Genomic DNA, 23,931 nt, shown 5'->3' on the forward strand with positions numbered 1-23,931 from the left:
GAAGAGTCAGATGCATCTCTCAGGGCCTGAGTCAGTTCTTTGCTGGATTTTTTTTTTTCAGACTTGGAGGACATGACTTTTAGGGACCGTTCCTGTGCTGTGGATAGTTTTTGGCCTGCCACTTCTTCTTTTGTACTTCACTTGTCCAGTTTCCTCAATTTTTAAAGAATACACGTTTTTGGCTAATAGCTCTTTCGGAATCACCTCATCTACAAAGAACTTCATTTCATCCCAAAAGTTTCATCCCTTGATTTGCTCCTTTTTCTAAGCTTGAAATTGAAGTGGGAAGTGGCTTAACAAAACAAATTTTTAAAAATGCATTCCTCTGAAAATGGTCAAGTACAAGGGCCGATTTGAAAAAGAATGAAAAAGCAGCGAATGTCCAAAAAACAAAGCATTGAGATCTATTACACAAAATTGCTTTAAAAATTGCAAAAGAGTCTGGCTCCTTGGAAGAAGACATGAAGGGTGGCTCCAGACTTCTGCACTGCACTGTAAAAGTCCTAAAAACAGATCTAGTGTGCAAATAAGAGTCAGACAGGCTGTAGGTTCCAGTTTTCATTGTATTTCAAATAAAAACAAACCCAAGCGCATTTGCAACATTCTTGATAACTCAGCAGAGTGGAGTGCTATTGGCCATATATCATGTGAGGTCTCATTCCTAAAGAGTCGAGCACAACTTCCTCCCCCAGTGACCATGTGGACTTCTGTGACACATCAGCTGCTTAACTGTGGCCTGCATGATACCACTGAACTATAAGAGCGTGGGATTATGTTTGGGGAAATATAATGAACAGCTTTCCTTGCATACAGAGATAGAAGTACTGTATAAAATTATGTTATTTAACTGAGAAGTTGAGCCATTATTTTAAAGTAAGTGCAACAGCAACTTAAGGCATTTCGAACTTAATTGTTTTTGTCTGCCAGTTGTTTGGTTTCAGGACATAGAACTAAATTAACCTGAGAGGGAAGGACTAATTGGAGCATTGTCACGAAAGGCTTCAGGTTCAGATATCGAGTTCAATCAGCAGCATTTTACTGATTCAGCAACAATTCAGTGAAATCTTCTTCACTCCGAGGCTGTTTCTCATTTGTATATTAGTTCGTTTTTGGGAAATAACCCAAATAAACTACCTCGTTTCCAATTTGCTACATAAGTATGTATCACTATGTATCCACTCACCATTCAGTATAATATCTACTCCGAGTATTAATTATCACACATTTTATTAAATGTGTCACATATTTTTTCTTTTTGAATAATAACTTTATTTCTTAGTATTGGAAGTTTCCCAGTACAAGCGGGATGAATCACACTTTTCACCTTGAGGAATTATCCACTTCTGTTCAGACATGCCTACACAGAATGATGGGAATGAAGTTAGAGGAGACCTTTGTTTTTTAATATGTTTTCCAAGTTGTGCTTGTAACATGAAGGAGATCAGAAGAAACCACTTGCAACTCTCAGGCATTTTGGGGGACAATGCCTTGTCATATGTAATGTCGCTTCATCTTGGGATTTCAGGAACAGAGCAAATTCACTGTGTCATTTCTGCGGCATCCATGAAAACATTTGCTACAGGTATGACCTTTGGCTAAGTACAGGCAAAGTTTAGTTGGCTGTTTTCTGGGGTAGCTTTCATGCCCTGGATCGTTTTCTCTACTCAGCTTGTTAGGCTAAAAGCAAAACAACACGCTTGGGGGCTAGAGTTCTGGGATGGATGCATGTCAGCGAAGAAATGGATATGTGTGCGTGCTCGCATGTAAGTTTGATTTACATTGTTCATCCAAAGACAAACTGAACATTAGTTGCTTTCCACTGAGCTAACAAACTCGTTTCATTTACCTCTGATAGTTAAAGGGCTCTTTTTTTGCAGCTTAAGACATACACTTAAGTTGACCTACATACAAAGCAGTTGGTGGTCTAGCTCATCTTAGTAGATATTAAATAATATATTTACTGTTAAAAAATTAAAAATGAGAAAAACCATACCATGAGTCGTAGTTGCAAAATAAAATTTGAATTTGAATTTGAAATGTACAAAAGTTTTGTCATTTGTTTATTTGCAGAAACAGATAATGACAAATACTAATGCCCTTTAATCCTGGTATAAGCTCTGAAACCAAAGAAGAGGTGTGAAATGAAAGTGAATGGCGTGACTGCAATGCAGCATCACTTAATTCACACAGGTGCTGTTTACCCACGTTACACAGAATATACATTTCTCTCAGTTGCCAGAAATATAATGAATAAACATAAATGCAATATCTGAAACTGCACAACTAACTTGGTGGGAACAAAAGTTAAGAGATCCTCTTTATTTGGTCTTTAGGTCTCGGAATTTGTACATTCATTATCATATGAATTCAGCAACAGCAGTGATTTATGATTTTTTTTTGCAATATGAATCTTGAATATCAAACTTACATTATTATCTTGCTGAAGAATATGCTGATCAATATTTAATCATTGTGATTTGAAGAATTAAAGAATTTAAAATATTGTTAAATACTTTGCAGGCATTTCATGTAGGTCTACATATTGCTGTTTGCAGTATGTGCTTGTCTCAAGTAAATAAATCAGCACCGTGGGAGGAATATGTGAATGCAAGTGAGCATATTTCTGTGTGTATGTTTGAGAGTGAGTAGTATAAAAGATGCAGGAGAGAGTGAGAAAAAGTATATTTGTGTTTTTGTGAGAGTTGGAAAAAAATTGCGTTAGGGGAGATAAAAGACTCGGTGCCAATTTTCCTACTATGGTCACACTTGCATAATGTTGAGGGAATCGCACAGAATCCTTTTAAGGTGTCAGCCAGAGTGGAGTATAACATCATTTACTGGAAAATTATGCACTCACACACACACACAGAGAGAGAGAGAGAGAGAGAGAGAGAGAGAGAGAGAGAGAGAGAGAGAGAGAGAGAGAGAGAGTCGGAGCCAATGTAGGCAAACTACAAGGTAGAAACTAATGTGTATTGTATAGAATTTAAGCAGAGTGATGGGGACTGATGCACACAGACTCAATTATAACGTAAAGAGGAGTTTTTAACTTGTTTGCAGTTTAACAGTATATCTAATATGAATCACGCATTTTGGAGTTTGCTAGACTAGGTTCACAATGTTAAAAAAAAAACCATTCTGTTTTCCTTATGCAGCGCATTACTGGAGCAATTCTTTTTGCCTGATTTCGGAATTTCTTTCCTTTCTCTCTGCCTGCTTGTGCTTCCCCTCAGAAAAAGTCCAGTCCAGTCCAAAGAAAACATTGAGTGCATGGACTACACCAGAATTAGATGCAGCCCAATCTGTTGGATTGCATTTTAAAACCAGAGTAAGGCCAGTCCACAGTGTATTCGTGCGAGTGTTTAACCAAATAACTTGCATTGCAACTATTTACCATTTGAAAATGCTACGTTGCACAACAGCACAAACGAGCGAGCGATGAAGTCAGCATGATGATACTGTGGACTGAGGGAGTATGTTTGTTCTGAGAATAACAAAGCAAGAAGTCTGTACAAATACGACTTTATTGAAATGTAGTGTATTTGTACTGAGTTGAAGGGACAAGAACAGCAAATAGGAGAGGCAAACTGATTATGCACTATATGCCAAAATAATGATTGAATAAATAAAACCAACGCTGTCATCCAGTGTAGTTACAAAAATGTGCTGCAGTATAGCTGATCAGGATCGCTTTAAAAAGTTGGTGTGTAAGGAATTTGCTGTGGACAGAATCAAAAACATAGACCTATAAAACATTACACAAAAGCATTAAAAGCAAAATTTGCACATCAGTGTTTTAATGTATAGGTAATAAAAAACGTTTCATGAAAGAGGAAGCAGACTAGAACAGGCAGCGTACAGTTTGTTTCCAGCGAGTATTTAATATTTTCTTCCACTAGTCATTGCTCCCTAGTTTCCAGTTTCTTGCATCTTTCTACACTTTAGCTAGGAGATTTATTACTTAGCCTACTGAGTTTGTAAAAATGTTCCCATTTTTCTCACCAATGGTATAGCCCATTAGGCATAGCATCACCAAGCAGCTTATTTCACTTGACAGCAAGGACTCTGGTCAGGACAGTGTAATACTTGGGGAAGTTCAGGCAACTCCCCAGATTACTTTGCTCATGTCGCTTGGTGAGTGATTGCTGGCTTAAACTGAGACTGACAAAGGTAGTAGCTTATTGTCTGAACCCTTCAGCAGAATGCCAAAGTTTCAAGTGTGATAAAGGATGTTCTTCAGGACTAACTGTTTGTTGGCAATTTAGTTTCAATTAGCTTCAAAAGAAACACTTTATGTTTACTGTCTGGTTGCTGTAGCATTGCTTTATTTGGAGGCTGACCAATTATAAACCATACCTGCAAGGAGTTAGTTGAATAAATGTCCTAATCAAATGTTCTAATTGATGACCAGCAAGTATTCAGAATCAGTCACATGTGTTAATACAGCGCCAAAAAGTGGACATCCCAGCAGTCCACTCCCAGAATCAGATTTTCAGATTGTGCAATGCTCAGAGGGCCTCTGTTAGCATGTTAAATCAGTTTTCAGTTTTCAGTTTTATTTGTCATATGCAAGTTAGCACAGGGTCAACATTGCAATGAAATGTGTTTGACGAGCAGCAGTCATTCAGCAGCATGATACAGTAGAAGAAAATATAATAAAATATAATAAAATAAAATAAAGTAATAAAAAATAGAAAAATAGTAAGGAGCAAAATATTAGAGAGACGTGGTAAAAGAGAAAAGATGACTAAATATATATGTATCTATAAATATAAATATATGTACACTAGTGATTAAATAAGAAAATCTTGAAAAGAAATATGACGGAGGGCAGATGGGATATTGCACAGGAATGAGCAGCAGAAAATTACAGTATTGCACTTTTAAATATAAATATCAATAACAATAAAGTGGAGTGACCAGTGCAGATTAAACAGAGTACTTGTGAAGCTGCAGGTAGCTTCTGGGTGCGTCCTGTGGACTGTGTTGTGTGTGTTTAAGTGTTGTGGTTGAGGTGTCGTATGGCTTGGTGGTAAAAACTGTTTTTGAGTCTTGTAGTCCGAGCAGACAGACTCCTGTAACGTCTGCCAGATGGTAACAAGGAGAACAGCTGATGTGCTGGGTGGCTGTGGTCCTTGATGATGCTGTGTGCTTTACGGAGGCATCGCTGGAAATAAATGTCCTGAATGGCAGGAAGCCTCGTGCCAGTGATGTGCTCTGCTGCCTTCACCACCCTCTGTAGTGATTTACGGCTGCTGGCAGAGCAGCTTCCGTACCAAACTGTGATGCAGCTTGTCAGCAAGCTCTCAATTGCACACCTGTAAAAATTTGAGGTGATGCTGGCGTTCATGCCAAACTTCCTCAGGAAATAAAGCCGCTGATGAGCTTTCTTGATAGCAGTGTCTGTGTGAAGGGTCCAGGAGAAGTCCTCTGTGATGTTGACTCCAAGGAACTTGAAGATACTGACCCTTTCGACCTTGACACCGTTGATGTGGATGGGGCCTGTTTGTGAGGAAGTTTAGAATCCATCTGCAGATTGGTGTTTCCAGCCCAAGGTCGACGAGCTTCGTGGCAAGTTTTGAGGGGATGATGGTGTTAAATGCCGAGCTGTAGTTGATGAAGAGCATCCTTGCATATGTATTCCCTTTCTCCAGGTGAGTGAGGGTGGTGTGCGTTGCGAGGGCGATGGCATCCTCTGTGGCTCTATTTGTCCGATAGGCAAACTGAAGAGGGTCCAGTGTGGGAGGAGCAGATGTGACCTTTGACCAGCCGCTCCAGGCATTTATGATGACGGATGTCAGTGCAACAGGACGGTAGTTCTTGTTCTTAATGGTATAATTAAAAAAAAGACTGAAAAAGTTTATCTTGCTTGGAATAGCTGTAAGTAAAGTTTATTTATTTATTTATGAAGCGCTTTTCACAGACGGTCAAAATGCCCTGTACACAAAATAAGTCAAATAAATATGAATATTAAGTGTTATAGCCAATATAAAGATATGATAAGACACAATAAAACAAACATGTAGCTTAAAAGCAGACTGATCCACAGACTGAAAGGCTCTGTGCCCTCTGGTCTTTAATTTGACTGCTATGAAGGAAGACAGCAAGTAGTGCATACTCTGTAAGGAGCTGAGACATGTAACATGGAGTCTGGTCATTTAGTACTCCATATGTTAATGCAGCAATTTTAAATTGAATCCTAAAAACTACTGAGAGCCAGTGTAAAACATATACAACAGGAGTGATGTATGCTCGCTCACTAGAATGTGTTAATTAATAATAGTCTGGTCGCAGCATTTAATAGAGGAAGCCTATTCTCTCCAAAAGAAACATGGTGGCATGACTTATTTTTGCAAATCTGCATCTGAACAAACACAATAGATGACGTCCTTTGTATATACAAGAATATAATGCAGATGTTTGGCTATAATGCCATACCATAGCACTGTATTTGTAAAGCAATTTGAACCCTTTAAAGCCGGTCAGAGCAGGCACGCTCCGTTTTGCGTAACTATTTTTAAATCCCGGTAGAACTGCAACCACGTAAGCTAGCGCAATAATTTTTTTTTGCCTATGAAACCGGAGGAGTTGTACTTACATCTTATGCCATCAGCTTTGTCCTAGGTCACGGTTTCCTTCCACATATAGCTTAGCAAAAATTGCATATAAACCACTTGCAGCAACAGAAACATAATATTCCAGAAACACGCTTTGCCGATCCCATCAGCTGTTCGTAACACTTCCTAGTCGGAATAGACATCAGCGCGAACTATCCCATGTCCGCCATTACCTGCCCGAAACCGGAAGTGGCGTCATTTTCGCGGAAATGTAGTTTTTTACCTTCAAGGCCTTATAAGCCTATCCGGTCTTTAAGTGATGACGTGACGAATCCTACTTCCGGGCCTAAAGTAGTCTGCCTTTAACCCTTTAGAGCCGGTCGGAGCAGACACGCTCCATTTTGCATAACTATTTTTAAATCCCGGTAGCACTGCAACCACGTAAGCTATACAATGGGCTTACGTCCTCATTTGTGACAGTGTTTCAGTTGGTAAAAGTAATGCTTTGACATGAATTGAGTTGCAATTTGGGGAAGGCCTCGAAGGGGCCTGGCAGATCCCTATGTACTAAATAGAAATGAAGAAGTTAAAGAATTGGAAACAAGGAAGGAGGGTGGGGCACGTAAACGAGAATGAACACCTTGCAAAATTAGGGGAACCTATGTCAATGACAACCAGAAGAAGTGTGTTTGGACGCGTGGTCTTGCTCCTGAAATTCCAATACGGAATCTCCAAAACATACGAGACGAACACAGGCCAAAGGGTCAAAGAGCTGTAGAAGTTAAAGAATAAAGAATACAGAAGAGAACAAGAGTAATAAAACAACATCACAATGATATATGGGAATATGACAGTAAATACTAAATATTAAACATTATTGTGCAGCACATAAGATCAACAGAACACAGTGTGCTTTGAGGTAGGAGCCAAAAAGGGTGTAGTTTGTGGGTGTGATCACCCGTGTGTACACCTGTGAGCATGGACGCGCTTGTTTTTTTAAAAGGTTCCTTCATGTAATGATCTGCTAGAGGGTGTGGGGGGGCCACAGCCCCATCCTCCAGGGCATGAAGCAGGTATGGAGGAGATCAAAACTCCAGACATCCAGAGGCCCCCAGAACACAAGAGACCAAGGAAGACCAACAGAGGGGCAGCCGCGCCACTGTCCCAGAAAGAGCTGAGAAGAGTCCCAGATGAGGGCTCACTCAGCAGCCGCGGAGCAGAAGCCAGGGGGAGTTGCAGTGACGCGCCCGTGAGCTCCGCCGGCAGCCAGCTGTGCCTGAGTGACCGAGCCCCAGGCCGAGAGGCCGGGGGCACCCCACCTCCGAAGTGGCCCGAGCGAGCCCCAGGCTCCAGGCCCCGATAAGCGGCCGCCAAGGAGTGAGCCGGTGTGTGCACCCATCCCCGGACACAAAGAACCACCAACGCACCGATGTCTGAGGGAGTCCGCCACTGGCAGGGGAAGTGGTGGTAGGGGGAGATAGGCCTCCAAACCTTGGAGGGCCTGAGATGTCCCCAGAGAGGTGGCGCCTGACACCCAACCTGACATATAGACACAGACATACAGGCACACACATATACAAACATCCATTCCCACCCTCATGCTCTCATATGCACTTACTCCACACTCAACCAACGTGGAGACAGACATAAAGAGACGCTGTACACACGATCACACTCCCCAAGCGTACTCTACAAACCGGGTCTAGGTACCCTTGCCCCTGGAGGGGGGAACTGCACCCAGACCCAGGTGGTGTTACCCTTTTCCCTGCGGTGGGGGGAGGCAGACCGCCCCGACTCCGCAGCAGCAGGGAGGCCCCACACTCCAGACCGGAGTCGGACGGCCAACTCCTCCTCCCAGCCCCCCCGCTCCAGCAGGCCACAGAGAATGGGGGTGAGAGAAGACTCCAAACCTCCCTCCACCCGCTCATTGTAGTGTTGATGCATGTGTGTTCTAAGGTGCATTTAAAACCCAGGAGGGCATGGAGCTACCTGCCAGAGAGCAGCAGGTAAACGCATGGTCCCTCCTGCTAGCCCTCAATGTCTACGTGTATTTAAAATTGAGAGGTGGGCGACGACGCCAGGGGTGAGGTGTACACCCTGATGGTACTTTGGATTCTGTGTATCGTGCCCACCCCCAAGATCCTATATGTATGTGTAATGAGAGTGTGAGTAATGTGAATGTCTAAGTTGTGGGATAAAATTGAGGCAGAGGCAGCCAGAAGGGGACAGAGGGGGGGATTAGCCTCCTCTGCACCCTGGTGACATACCCCTACTCCAAGGTCCTGCATGTGTGGGTGGTTGTGGTGGAGCAGGAAGAGGGAGGCAGCTGGAGATGGGGAGGGAAGGAAGGGAGGGGCAAGTGACCCCTCCCTGGGGCCAGCTCCCCCGCTGACCCCAGTAGGCACCCCCATACTCCGCGACCCGCCAGGGAAAGGGGGCCCAGGCCCATCCAGACCGGGGCCCAGTGCAGCAGCGCCTCCCGGCCCCACAGAGCCCGGGACAGTCCACCCAAACCCACCACAGAGAAAACTGCACCCACCCCACCATCCACTCATCTTCCAGACTACATAAGACAATAAACACCCAGGCTGAGATCTTCCTCCACCTCTCCTGTATCTCCCCCTCCTGCAGAGGGAGCTCCTGAAGAGAGGAAAGCTCCTGCAAGATGTGACAATCTCCCCCACCAGTTGAAGAGCCCCCCAGGTGGCTCGATGCACCGGCGGCACCCTGCTCCAGGACTGGGCCCCCATGCACCCACCCGCCCACAACCCCGGCAACACACCAACCAGGACCCAAGCCCCCGAGGCCCGGCCCGGGCCCCAGCCCAGAGACGGAACGCCCCCAGAACCTCACGCCCATCCCGGACCCAAACAGGGGCAGCCAGGCTACCAGGTCAGTAACCCACGTCCGTCAGCACAGACCCTCCCCTAGCCCCGCTGCACGCAGCCGCGAGGAAACAGTCACCTGAGAGCCAACAGAGCCCCTAACCGGACATGACCGCTACCCCGGGTTGAGCCCCCCAAGGAGCTCAACCCGGTGATCCAGGTGATTGATATATGCATTTTTTTTTTTTTTTGCTGCCCATTCTGTTGGTTTTTGTCTTTTGCCCTTCTCCCCGTCCCTCTTCTCAGCTGTTTCTCTTTCCCTCTTTCTTTCTCCCCTTCTTTCCCCCAGTCAAGTCTGTCCCGTATTCAGTAAGTGAAAATAAAAAAAAAATAAAAGGTGAATCAAATGGACCATTACGGCAAGGCTGGGATGGTCAATTTGGTAAAGTAAATCCGTTGGGCATCTTTCTTTGCCTTTAGACAACAATTCTGATGGCAAAAGAGCTAAACGGGACAGGCAAAAAAAAAAAAAAAAAGAATAAAGAATACATAAAAAATCACTTGAACTCACAGTTTGCACGCTGGGTTGAAGGCTGTAAAAGTGCAGCAAGTGAAGGAGCGATGGCAAACGATTCCACAGTTTTGGAGCCACAAGTGCGAAAGCTTTGTCACCTAGGAATGAGTAAAAGCATCTGGTCTGTTGACCTGAGGGAATGAGATGGGACATACTGTACAGGTGCAGCAGTTAAACAAAATGTGGCACAACCCTTAACAGACAGATTAACTAAAATTAACTGAAATGCACAGCATCATGGTGAAAATCAAACACAGCATATCGGCACAAACACCTCACACCAACTTTCAAGCAGACTGGTAGATGGGGAATGATGTTGGTGGGGCACCTTGCAGTAATTCACCATGGACTCCTGTTTATATTTCTGGTGTGAAATGTGAGGCCAACTGTCCTACAGCTTAAACATCATTGATCATTGCAATAGGGCACAGCAGCAGATCAACATGCTCAACATGTTTAAAGTGCTGCATACAAGCTACTGAGTGATAAAGTGTACATAGTTTTCGTACACTTTGCATAAACGTCTGTAAAAATGTTCTTTTTCCGGCAGAAACATACACTGTCGTGTCAGAAAGTCATGTTGTTTATCTAAAAGAAGTTTAAAAAGTTATTATATAAAGTAGAACGTTCCAGATGTTTTGGCATCACACCTCTGGTTCTGTTTCTGGTTTAGACAGGGTGTACAAATAAGGAGGGAGTCTATTGGAAGCACACGAGACAGCTTGCCATTGAGATTTAAAACAAGGCCAGTCATGTAAACAATAGTCCTGCAAGGAAGAACTCGGTGGCCCGGGACCTTCCATCACTTTGGAGTGTTTATGCTTTTCTACAAGATTATATTCAAGTATTTATTTGCATGCTTTCCTGCATGTGTCTGCATTAAATGCAAGCATCTGACATAATTTTGTATCATAACTTTGGAAAGCTTGCTTTTACTCCCACGATCCTTTCAGAGATGTTTTTGTCATTCCTTTCCAATGCACGAATGCTATATAGGTTACACACAGACTGATATCTTTAGGCTTTAAAATCTATAACTTTAACTACATTAACAGAAGAGTCTGGTGTGTTACGACCCATAAAACAGACTTTTGGACATGCGGCTGGCCCAGGTTTTTGCCAATAACGGGCAGAAAGTGAGATATTTACAAACAATGCCACACAGTTGTCGTTTTGATTTGATTTTACCGCTTGTAAAAATGCTGTGTTGCTACCCACAAAGTATTATAACTACATTGGACCTTTGTTCTTCTTTTGTGTCTGCCACTCGTGCTTTGCCACGGCTTCCTGGATGCGGATAAAGGATAATGATTTGAGATTCTAGTACTTTTCTCTCTGCAATCCTTTACGTTCGTGTCGCTTCACATCCAGCAAAACAATTTCTGGTGGTATTCACAAGTGACAATATAGAAATTGAACATTGTTTCTAATTCGGTTCTTGTTTTCATTTTATCATAGAGCTTTATAATTAAAACATATTTTTGTGACTGTAAACAGAGTCTTAAAATGAATGTTAACGGCCTTGCGGTATCTATTTGCGTTCAAAACATCTGTCCTCCAGCCTGTTTTCCAAAACATGAGATAAAATGCTTGAGGGACAACTTTGTCCTTATTAAAACAACCTGATTGCCGTCCATGTGTTTTGGGGTCGTGTTTTTTTCATTTACTTTTTGCTTGTTAACCTTTTTAGATCACTTGCCAGCCTTTAAAAGCAAACATTTTTACAGTCATACTTTTTCTTTCTATGCTCTTCTGCTGCATGGAAAAAGAAAGAGTGCCTTCCTAAAGCCCTCCCCTCCTCTGACTTCCTGAGAGGAGTGTACTGTGCAAAAGGAAGCAAGACTGGACGAGGGGGAGATGAGTATCAGAGTAGGAAGAGTAGAGGAGAGGACATAGCTGGGGGAAGGGAGTAAAGATGAGCCAGGGTTGCTACTAAAGGTCTTTTTGTCATCAAGCTGAACTTGTGATGTAAGGTATCTATCCCATGTCTTCTAGTTGTTATAATTTGCATAATTTTTGATCTTTTAAGAGAGATGTTAACGATGGAGAAGTAAAAACTTTACAACTGCAAGACAAATGATCCTTGAAAGCAATTCTGTGAAGTCTTCTTTAATACTCAGTGATTTGTAAGTGCTAAGCTTTTTTTCTTATATTACTGCATATGCGCAAACTACACAGGTCTAGAGATTTTTTTTATATACTTTTATCATTTGTATTGTATGTTATGGTATATCATAAGGACAGTTAATTAATGATTCTTATTCATCTTCTTTAAACCAGCAAAACCTTGTGGGTTAATATTGTTTTGCATGCATTCACCATTCTCAACATTTCAGGATAAGTGGAAAACTCATGAATGCATTTCTGTGGTTTTGCATTAGGCCCATTGGTAAAGCATTTTTACTGCCATAGTGGAACAGTATTTAGTATGACATATTGATCTTGGATTCTAACAGGCACTTTTGGCTAATTGTTCTTTAAAAAGGTTTTGTAGATCATACGAGAGCAGGTTCATCATATAGCACTTCCTAAGGACGTGAAGGATTTCATTACCTTTTGTAAACTGTGCAATGACTTGTCTCAGTTTCTGTATCTTCAGTTTTCTGTGGCAAAAACATATTGCCACAGTTTTTTTGGGTTCTACAGTTCTTAATATGTATCCACTCTATTAACGAGATTAAACGAATATTATAAAATTCTGATGTAGTAAAGGAAAAGGGCTCATATCTTAGTTTCATGGCTGATTTATAATGGTTTCCACCACTCGCACAAACATCAAAGCAACATCAAAATATTCATCTGAGTTGTTTTTGATGATTGAGCAAATAATTGGTGTACCGAACCTGATTTCATGATCTCCTTTTAGGCAGTGGCATTTTCAGCACTAGGCATTAAGTTCTTCTAAACTAGTTTGAAGGATAAATTTGATGCTTTACAAGATTACTGCATGAAAGCAGGCTAAAAACAGACACCTGTTTGGTGTTTTAGTGGTTCAGTTGTTTTCATTCCTAACGAGCTAGTCTGTGCCCAGTTGGCGTGTGAAACAATACAGGTCGTCTATGCCCACTTGGCCAAAGTTTAGACAATTTGGATTGTTTTATTGTTTCACTTCAATACAGAAGCACTTAGCCTAATTCTTCAAGTTACTAAAGTTGTCTTCCTGCCTGTTAAAAGTTCTGTGCATTCCACTCTGCATTGTTATGATTTCAAATGTAGAAGCAAATCAATAGACTACAGGAAAAAGAATGGACAAGTGGAAGAAAATTCCCTATGGGGGGAAATCCAGCAGTCAGATTTTAGTTTGCACAATTTCTAGTCATTGAAATTAGAAGTGTCAAGACAATGATCATTCGCTGCTGCCAATAATACACAACTGTCTGAGACAGCTTTTAGTTTTATTCTGCTGCATTTTAGTGTCAGTACATATTAATAACAGCATCAGAAGCTTTTCACTTTTAAAAACCTGTATAATTCTCCGTTTTGTCCTTTATTGTCTTTATTTGTCTTTTTCTGTTGCATTTCTGTATATCCTCCTCCCATGATGTGTCTTCTTAAAAGCTACTGCACAAGTATAACACCAAACAGTGAAATAGTGAAACAAACAAAATTCTGATGGTGATAGAAATTTTTACTGGATTCACTGATGTGTTTTGTAAATAGTGCCAAAGACAATCCAAAGTACAAATGCAACTAAGCAAAGTATAGAACATATAAAACACATCAAAGACTTGAACTGAGAAAATCTACAAGTTCTTAGAAAAGTATTGGCTCATTTTGATTTTGATGGCAGCAACGCACCTCCAAGAAGATGGGACTGGGCCATGTTTACCACTGTTTGGCATTCTTTTAAGAACAGTCCATAAACATCTGAAAACTGAGGGGACCGGGTGCTGGACTTTTGGGAGAGGAATGTTATCTCATTCTTGTCTGATGTATTATTGTGGCTGCTCAATAGTCTTGGGACTACTTGAGCATTTTTTCTGTCTTGATGCTCCAAATGATTTCAGCTGGTGAGAGATCTGGGCTACAGGAGGCCTATTTAAGCGCCCAGACTATTCTGATATGAAGTGAATAAAAGTCTTTCATTGCTGAAGGTGCCTTTCCAGATCAGTAATCTGTCAGTTCATGGGCACTAATTCACCCCCAGGCTTTTGAACTACTCTTTCTTCTTATGTCCGGAGAAATCGCTGGCCATGTTTACAAAAAAGAATTTCAAATTTCAAATAATCTGACAACAGAACAGTTTAGTACATTTTAAATTACCTTTGACCCTTGAACATTTCTCTATCATCTTCACACATGGGTTCTTTTTTGCACGTCAGAGCTTTAGCCTGCATTTGTGGACATGCAACATGGCAACATGACATGACAAAAAAAAGTCTTTGCAATATTATGTTGAGCAACAATATTCTGAAGTTGCTCCATACTTGCTTCTTTTCTTTTGTCTTCTTTTTTTTTTGCAGATTGGTGAACCTCTGCCTCTCTAAAATGTGGGGTTTTTTTATAGCCATTCGTGTTACTGATCTGTTGCCAGTAACCTAATTAGCTGCAAAACATTCCTTTGGCTGTTCTTTTTTTAGGTCCACTTACTTTTCCGACTTTTTGTTCTTCCCATCCCAACTTCTTTTGAGACATGTTGCTGCCATTAGATTCAAAATCAGCTCATATTTTTCCCTAAAGTTTTAAATGTTCTCAGTTTAAATATTTGGTATGTTTTAGGTTTGCTATTTGCTATAAAATATTGGTATACTAGATTTGCAAATCTTTGGATTCTGTTTTTATTTACATTTTACAACTTCCCAATTTTGGGGGTGTTTGTAAGTAAGGTAACAACACATTACTGAACAGGCATAATTTTATAGAGTATAGTACAGGCATATGTTTCTCATTGAAGTCTTTCTCTTAGATCATACTGCATAGGTTTTTGTATATAAATTTGTTTCTTAAAGCAATAACCTACAGTTGCTGTAGTTTCTTTAGTTAACACAGGATGAAATCAGTATCTTGGTGATGTGCTGTGAAACAAATATTTAGATTAATGAAAGCTATGGATATTTGTTTCCATATTACCATCCTCAGACTTCTTTTTTTTTTACTGGGGAAAGAATACCAAGAGCTGATTATGTCTGATTCTATGTTTATTTCCTTTTAGTGCCACCAAACTGAACTTCCTGGCAGGATATGCCAGCTCTCCCACTCTGTCTATTTCGGTCTCTCTGTCACTCATTCCATCTCTGCCCCATACTGTCACTGTCTGCATGCGTTTGTGTGGGTGCTGTGTACATCTGCGTCTGAGCTGTTACTTTGCATTCTAAAGGTTTATTTTCATAGTTTAGGCAATCAGTGTTGTCAACACTAAAAATATTGGATCCCCTGATATCTGGCAACAATGATTTTACCTCCAGATAAAGGGTTTTTAATAATTCAGACACACTGTCAGCTTTCTTTGCTATGTGTTTAATCGTCCATAGAACTGTTCATTGCATTTTCAGCCTCTGTTGTAGCAATACAATACTGATGTCATAACAACCAATGAAATGATGAAAAATTATAAAAACAAAGAAATGATCGTTAACCAGAAGTGGTTTTTTAAACCACTGACTGTTGAACTACTGTGACACCTCAATGTGTTTTGCTTTTTTGCATGATAAGATAGGCTTCAGCCATTAAAGGTGCTCTAATTAGAAATATGATGTGTTGCAGTATGCTCGATGTAAATAAAGAGTTGGGAATGTGCCATTTAGAACTGTGTTAGAGTAAACACATTTTTTATCTTGGACGTCACCACATCTGAAGTGCAACAACATCGGTCCACCTCTTCTGACAGATTATGTCACCTTTGCTCAGTTTGTTTATACTGTAAGAGTCGACCCAACCAGCAAAAACTCATAAAAATATACAGAGACAGTTCTTTCTCACACTATATAAACTCCTTAGAAAACTCAGGGATTTTAAGCCAAACTCTTGGTGCTATGAGGTTGTAGTGCTGCCACAGCATGCGAGAACAATAGGATTTGACTGTCTGGTGGTACAACTAAGCTAACCATGCAATACACAATGACACAAAATGTATGCACATATGTAGTAGTCAAAAAAATAAAATCCTTCTGGTAATAATTGTAGTGTCCCTGCAATGGGTATTGTGTGGCTGTCCAATTACTATTATCTTGGTGCTTGGATGAATGTATTATATTTTTTATGTAATTTTTTAACTTTCTGTTTGTTTGTTTGTTTGCTTGTTTGTTTGTTTGATTGATTGATTGATTTTTTTGTTTGTACTCTTCTAACTAGTATTGTCTTTTCATCTCAGAGTCACCTCAAGTCAACGAGTGTGTACCAGCTAGCCACGATGAATACCTCAGATGCCAACAACACTCCACAATGTTACTCCCTCAAAAGCCCTCCGTTCAATTACACACGTCCCATCAGCTCAGCATACTTCTCAACCATCTTCAGCACTTTGGGAATCACCTCAAATCTCATTGCCTTCATTGTTCTTGTCAAATCTTTCCGACGAATGCGGAATCGGTCACGGTCTTTCTTCTTAATCTTCCTGGCCGGTCTTGTAGTTACTGACTTTATGGGTCTTTTGGTCACAGGTTCCATTGTGGTCTCCTTCCATTTTACACGTTTTAATTGGCGCCAAGTAGATCCTAACTGCCACTTCTGCAACTTCATGGGTATGTCTATGGTCTTCTATGGACTGTGCCCACTGCTGCTTAGTGCCACAATGGCCATGGAGCGCTTCTGTGGCATTAACCGTCCATTTGCACGCTCCACCAACATGAGCAAGAGCCGGACAGTCTACATGGTGCTGATGGTATGGTTGGCTGCTGGCTGTATTGCTTTGCTGCCCTTAATAGGCATCGGGAGCTACCACATACAGGCTCCTGGTTCTTGGTGTTTTTTCAACATCAGTTCGAAAGGAAGTGATATGGTCTTCTCCCTGCTCTTCTCCTTCGTGGGGTTGACTTCAATCGTTGTGTCATTTTTACTGAACACAGTGAGTGTGGTAACGCTTATCAAGGTGTGCTGCGGACAGGACAGGACACAGCGGAGCCGAGACCATGAAGTCGAGATGATGGTGCAACTTATCTTGATCATGATTATTGCCTCTATCAGCTGGTGCCCCCTCCTGGTGAGTTTGTTTGTTTGTTTGGTTGGTTGCTTGTTTATTTGTTTCTTTGGTTAGTTGGTTGGTTTTGGGTAGGTTGTTGTATATAGACAAAAAGAAAGGCAAAAATGACAATTAATATAACTAATGCGTAATACACTAGTAATACAGAACCGAATTTAGCAATTTCACTCTTAAATAGCATAAATAACAGTAAGCAATAAGTCATGACACAGACAGCCCCAATTTTCATCTTTTGTGTCACACCAGTTACTTTATTGCCTAATAACCTACATGAACACAAATTATTAATGGCTAAATATTTTTTTTGTATTGTTTGTTGTTGATTTTTTTTTTGTTTTTAATCTTGATTTTTAATTTTAGTATAAAACACAAAGGATTTTATGCTATAATTTAAAAAAAACTGAATTTGTTTCGTATTGCGTAAATAAACAAAAACTATTTTGAAAACAGGAAAACAAGGACATTTTCTGTTATTAAACTGATTACTAAGAATTATTTAAAAAAAATATTATTATTATTTTAAACTTTCTTACTTCTTAGAAACAGGTGAGAGATCCAGTTCCGTATCTCAGTTCAGTTGAGGTGAAGCCTAGCACACAGCTACCCACTACAGCTACCTACGTCAGCACCCAACTGTCAGTCACATGCAAAATTATACATTTTTTAGCCATGATAACATTTAAATTGGTGAGTTAAAAACATGTAAAGCTAGGCACTTAGCACTTCTCTTATTTATTTGTTTATCTATTCAAACAGCATGAGGAATTATATCATTTTTCCAGTCTATAACATTAATAGTTAGTAAACCTCATGTTCTGGAACAGCAAACTATGTAAAAATATAACTGATGATAATTAAAGTCACATTAATGCTGCTGTTTTCTTGTTCACAATGTACACTGTAATTCCTCATATAATGGGGTGTAATTTTCTATTTTTGTTTAAGGTACTATATTGTTCTGTTAATAAAAAAAATACTTTTTGTATCTTTTTCAATTATATAGCACTCTATAGCACTTTTACTGGACAATAACATTCAATTAGTCTACAAATAATAATTAACGAGCAATGTCATTTCCATGCTTGGAAATGACACTGGAAATGACTAGTCAGTCGGCTAATTCCTGTTTTATTCTACAACACCAGAGAAGAGGTGAGGGAGTCAGAGAGAGAGCCGGAAAGAAAGAGATAACACTTTCAGGTAGAGCAATTCAGTGTCAAGCACATGTAGCCAAGGAGATTTCCAGACAAGCAGAAATGGAGATCAGACTGAAGGGCCAGACAAATTATTTATGAATCTAACATCTGATTCTTTGACTAATTTATGTAAGCTTTCTGTTATAGGAAGAGTTGTTACATAACACTGTGTGTACATTTGAACAAATACTAGTACACCCCTGTCTCTTCATATTAACTTTCTATAAAGTAGCTGTCTTTGGTCAAGAAATGTTTTATTTGTAGCAGCTTTTTCAAATCTAATCCTCATATGAAAGAAACAATTTATCTGATGACCCAGAGAGTGAACTGATGTGATGTTGCAGGATAAATGGAGCACTCTGGTCTTGTACAACAGTCACTGCCCTCCACAGAAACATCTGGCCCTTTTTCAACCAGTGTAACAGTGTGTTGAACTCCATAATTGCAGTCTGGTCTATTTGTGTGTTGTGTGATCATAAGACCAATGGAAGATTTCACTGCCTTCTCTTGTAGACAGAAGGAGAAGATCTCTCTTGTTTTTACCTTCTTTTAGGCTAGGTTTGTGTTTCTTGACAATAAATTTTCTATTTTTTCATGATCAAAGAAATATTCAGAATATATATATAAAAAACAAAAGTAGCCTGACGGGCTAAACATTTATAAAGACTGTTCACTAAACATTAATCATGAGGTTGTGATAGGAAATTAATATCTTCAAGATACTGCAAGGTGACACACTTACTTTTACTGTGTCCACCTGCTGTTGTGTGGAAAATGGTTTTCATATGTTTGAAAGCACCGCGCCATGACCTTAACTATCTAGTTTTTTGTTACCAGCGCTTCTTTTAAAATGTTTGAACCTTAATGAGGCATCACAAGGTCCTAAGCTCCTTTTCTCTGCTCCTCTGTGTATGCTTCAATTCTTCTTAGTGATGCAGCCTATTTACTAGCTGATCTGAAAACCGTCTGTACTTACACTGGATCAAAGAGCCCCTTAATGCCCCACTTGAGATGACATATTTCAACTCAAGAGTGAAGCAGAGCCTTTAAAGGAAAACATCTAGTACAATGTCAAACAGCACTGGAAAAAGTCCAGAAAGTTCCAGTGTGGCAACCAAGACTCAGAATAAAACCCAGACCTTCTATGGGAGGTGTTATTTATAGATACTGATGAGATGCTGATGCATTTTTAATTTGTATAAAAATTAGACAATTTCAGTTACGTTCAGCCTATCTTGCATTATCTACCTATCATTTTTATACTTCTAATAGGAATCACTTATTGCATAATTCAGTTCTTTACACTTTTGCTTTCCTATGTATAGTTAAAAAAAATAAATCAACTACTTCATTTTTTTAACTGAGTTTGCCAGAGAACAAAATAATAAGGACTAAAGTCCCTGAGTGGAGCACACATTTTTCTGCAGTCTGGTCTAACATTAGTTGTGTGATACCTTGTACAGATATACATTTTGGTGTGCATGAAGACTTCTGAAGTTCCTGATGCTAATGTGGTTTTGTTCGGCATACGAATGGCCACCTGCAATCAGATTTTAGACCCATGGATTTACATCATGTTTCAAGTGTCCCCACTAAGGCGAGTAAAACGTGAAACGAAAATCTAACTCTGCTCATCTGCCATCACCGCTCACCCCCATGGCACCGTATTTTTGCCAATTAGTTGGTCACGTGCCCTAAACATCTCCAAATGATAGATTTGTACTCATCAGTCCACTTCACGCACTGCCGCTTCCAAACCAATACTTATATGCTCAAAGTTTCGTTCCATTCTTTCTCCAGTTAATAGCCATTAAACTTTTCATCATGCTTGTTTTTTGGCCTTGCACGTTCTTTAATTTGGAAAAATTAACACACGTATGTTCTGTCATCAGAAACATGGTAGCTTTTCGTTTTGCAGATTTTCGTTTCATTTAGTTTCTAATTTTTTTTTTCCTTTGGAGTATAGCTGCAGAAATCCTGGAAGTACTGCGAACTGGACAAATGCAATCAAGCAGTTATCTGCAGTTGAGCCTATATGAAATTATTATTCTTAATGTCAGTTTTCTTCTTTGTTTTTGAAAATGAAAATAAGCCAATGTTAACTGGCACTCTGCAAAACATGAGCCCATGGAGTACCAATACCACTGAGAGGCATTTGCCTCACAAAAACGCTTCATCTTGCATGGTCTCTTGCATTGCTTGGATGCAAAAACTCAGGAGAACAGAACTGTGACACAAGCTAAATTTTGAAAAGAAACTATAAGCAACACTAGGCCGGTTTTTAATTCCTGCAGGAGCTTGTTAGCATGTTTTCCCCCTTCTGGAGACAGTTGGGGTAATGCTAATAATGCTGTGCCTCACATGAAATGTGGGTAATTGGGTAATGGGTAATTAGGCTATGTTACAGCAGCCACTGCCTCAGGGACACCATGACAAAATTAGACTAGCCTTTCTTTTTAAACTAGACATAACTTATAGTGAATGCTTGTGTAGATCTGCAATATTAACCTATTTGATCTCCCTTCTCTTATTCGCTTTTTCCAATCTCTTCCTTTTGCTATTTCTTATTTCCTTTCTTTACCATCTTCTCCCCCATCAACTGCTTCCTCCTTCATGCTTCTCTTTACTTCTGCTTTTCTCTGTCTGTCCCTATATTATTCCTCCACATCCAGGTCTTTATTGCTCAAACAGTGTTCTCCAGCGATCCTCTCTGGGTCAGGAAACTGCTGCTGTACCTCCGCTTTGCCACTTGCAACCAGATCCTCGACCCATGGGTTTATATCCTGTTCCGGAGGGCAGTCTTTAAGAGAGTCTACCCCCGCTTTGACTGGTCCCGGAGCTCAATCATGACTTTGTACCCATATTTTCAAGAGACTGCACGCAGATTCACACGATCTTCATTAGGGGGCAACCTGGGCTCAGATGAAACAGGAGAAACAACAAAGTCAAATGTCACTTCTCCGTCTACCTTAAAGTCACCTGACTAAGGCTCATGGTACAGTGTGTGTTTGTTTCTCTGATCAGAAATGAGTGATCACAGGGATCAGACATATACTCTCAGCTCCATACATCGCACTGAAGTTAACTATATGCACTGCTACCTAGATACTCCTGCATTAAGTTAACCGTATTTAATGTACCATTAAATAGGATAAATTATCTTGTTTTCTCTTTGTTTGATGCATGCTTAGACCTGATGTTGTGCTAACCATTTTAGGAGGAAACCCACAGGCAGCCTAGTCCCATGAACCTGAAATATAGAAACTGTAATATTGTAGAAGTGCCTATTGTTAACAAGAAATATCATATTATACTATATTCACATACATTTGCTAATAGTTACTCTGACTGAACATGTCACAAACTCTGAAAACCTATAAAAGATTGAAAAATGTTAAACGATCCGTTTCTTGCATTTAACTTCATTGTTTTTTTACTGAGTGAGATATTCTGTTTCAAGGTTGTCTGTTACATATGGGCTGAAGGATGTTTACAAGACGAAAAAAGATGGATTATTACAAATATCAAAAGTCTTGACCCACCTTTCATTCCTGTATATTTATCTAGAATATGTGCAGTGAAAACAGTGTGTTAGCAATTCCAATGTGTTTGAACGTTAGTATTGGGAAAATGTGAAGAAATGAGGGATCAAAAGATGGTAACTTCATTATAAGTTGAAAATTTTACTGATAACTGGTATGTCGTTCTCATGATCTCCAGAAATCATCTCTTTATTGTCCCTAACAAATACTGGCATGTAGTCACTTAGATATAAATTTGTTTTATTTTGGTATACCATCCATTAAAATGCACAAGTGCTGCTCAACTGAATGGAAGGTGTTAATTAAAAATGATGTATTGTGCCGAAGTATGGTTAAGTGTAAGTGGGAGTAAGTATGAAAATGCATGTGTGAAGATTTATAATTTGAATGAACTCACCCTTTAAAAAGCAGGACTCAGTTAGTGGAGGAATTACAGTGCATCCTAAACATCTAGATAAACTACAATTAGATAACCTAAACAAGTACACTGTCTAGAGTTTAAATTTGGAGAACGTTATTGTATTTTATTTTGATTGTTATAAAATCTTCTGCCTCTTTGAGATCTCAAGGCTAAGCTTTAAAGTTGATGTGGACTGAGAATATTTTTTGTGAAGAGAGCAATTTTTACACTCATCATGCACATAAAGTAATGCACACTGTAATGTCAATCAACTCAACCAGTCTTCCACAACAGTTTTTTTTTATCCCATAAAAGTTCTCCCATGACTGTGAGGAGTAAATGTTGATTGTTCACGTAAATAAAGGCTCAATAAAACAGAAATATTTGTTGCTGTTAAATATTTAACCATTTTACTTCCCATACAGAAATGCAGTCAAGTAGCAACACAAAGAAGAGTACTGATATTGCTCAAACCATGTAATAGGTCAAACCATTTAAATTTAGCCATTCGGTTTTTACTTACAGTGGGGCAAAAAAGTATTTAGTCAGCCACCGATTGTGCAAGTTCCCCACCTAAAATGATGACAGAGGTCAGTAATTTGCACCAGAGGTACACTTCAACTGTGAGAGACAGAATGTGAAAAAAAAATCCATGAATCCACATGGTAGGATTTGTAAAGAATTTATTCGTAAATCAGGGTGGAAAATAAGTATTTGGTCAATAACAAAAATACAACTCAATACTTTGTAACATAACCTTTGTTGGCAATAACAGAGGTCAAACGTTTACTATAGGTCTTTACCAGGTTTGCACACACAGTAGCTGGTATTTTGGCCCATTCCTCCATGCAGATCTTCTCGAGAGCAGTGATGTTTTGGGGCTGTCGCCGAGCAACACGGACTTTCAACTCCCGCCACAGATTTCCTATGGGGTTGAGGTCTGGAGACTGGCTAGGCCACTCCAGGACTTTCAAATGCTTCTTACGGAGCCACTCCTTTGTTGCCCGGGCGGTGTGTTTTGGATCATTGTCATGTTGGAAGACCCAGCCTCGTTTCATCTTCAAAGTTCTCACTGATGGAAGGAGGTTTTGGCTCAAAATCTCACGATACATGGCCCCATTCATTTTGTCCTTAACACGGATCAGTCGTCCTGTCCCCTTGGCAGAAAAACAGCCCCATAGCATGATGTTTCCACCCCCATGCTTCACAGTAGGTATGGTGTTCTTGGGATGCAACTCAGTATTCTTCTTCCTCCAAACACGACGAGTTGAGTTTATACCAAAAAGTTCTACTTTGGTTTCATCTGACCACATGACATTCTCCCAATCCTCTGCTGTATCATCCATGTGCTCTGTGGCAAACTTCAAACGGGCCTGGACATGCACTGGCTTCAGCAGCGGAACACGTCTGGCACTGCGGGATTTGATTCCCTGCCATTGTAGTGTGTTACTGATGGTGACCTTTGTTACTTTGGTCCCAGCTCTCTGCAGGTCATTCACCAGGTCCCCCCGTGTGGTTCTGGGATCTTTGCTCACCGTTCTCATGATCATTTTGACTCCACGGGATGAGATCTTGCGTGGAGCCCCAGATCGAGGGAGATTATCAGTGGTCTTGTATGTCTTCCATTTTCTGATGATTGCTCCCACAGTTGATTTTTTCACACCAAGCTGCTTGCCTATTGTAGATTCACTCTTCCCAG

General features: G+C 40.2%; 1 protein-coding gene across 4 annotated transcripts; it reads left to right on the top strand.

Annotated features, from left to right (window-relative positions):
• The first annotated feature begins 11,813 nt into the window (after nucleotides 1-11,813).
• On the top strand, nucleotides 11,814-22,592 carry tbxa2r (thromboxane A2 receptor). 4 transcript variants are annotated; one of them, XM_085382508.1, is made up of 4 exons: nucleotides 11,814-11,929; nucleotides 16,267-17,094; nucleotides 19,754-19,887; nucleotides 20,963-21,283. In XM_085382508.1, exons 2-4 carry the CDS (start codon nucleotides 16,306-16,308, stop codon nucleotides 21,138-21,140), a joined length of 1,101 nt encoding a protein of 366 aa, XP_085238634.1. In that variant the 5' UTR covers nucleotides 11,814-11,929; nucleotides 16,267-16,305; the 3' UTR covers nucleotides 21,141-21,283. The 4 variants fall into 4 exon arrangements, with proteins under 4 accessions (XP_085238634.1, XP_085238632.1, XP_085238631.1 ...); XM_085382506.1 differs by lacking the exon at nucleotides 19,754-19,887 and having other exon boundaries at nucleotides 11,814-12,082; nucleotides 20,963-22,592; XM_085382505.1 differs by lacking the exon at nucleotides 19,754-19,887 and having other exon boundaries at nucleotides 20,963-22,592.
• Nucleotides 22,593-23,931: the final 1,339 nt, after the last annotated feature.

The sequence above is a fragment of the Rhamphochromis longiceps genome, linkage group LG15 (assembly GCF_057381845.1).
Source record: "Rhamphochromis longiceps isolate RC_006_pf linkage group LG15, R_longiceps_female_GT1.1, whole genome shotgun sequence".
In the NCBI taxonomy this organism is placed as follows: domain Eukaryota; kingdom Metazoa; phylum Chordata; class Actinopteri; order Cichliformes; family Cichlidae; genus Rhamphochromis; species Rhamphochromis longiceps.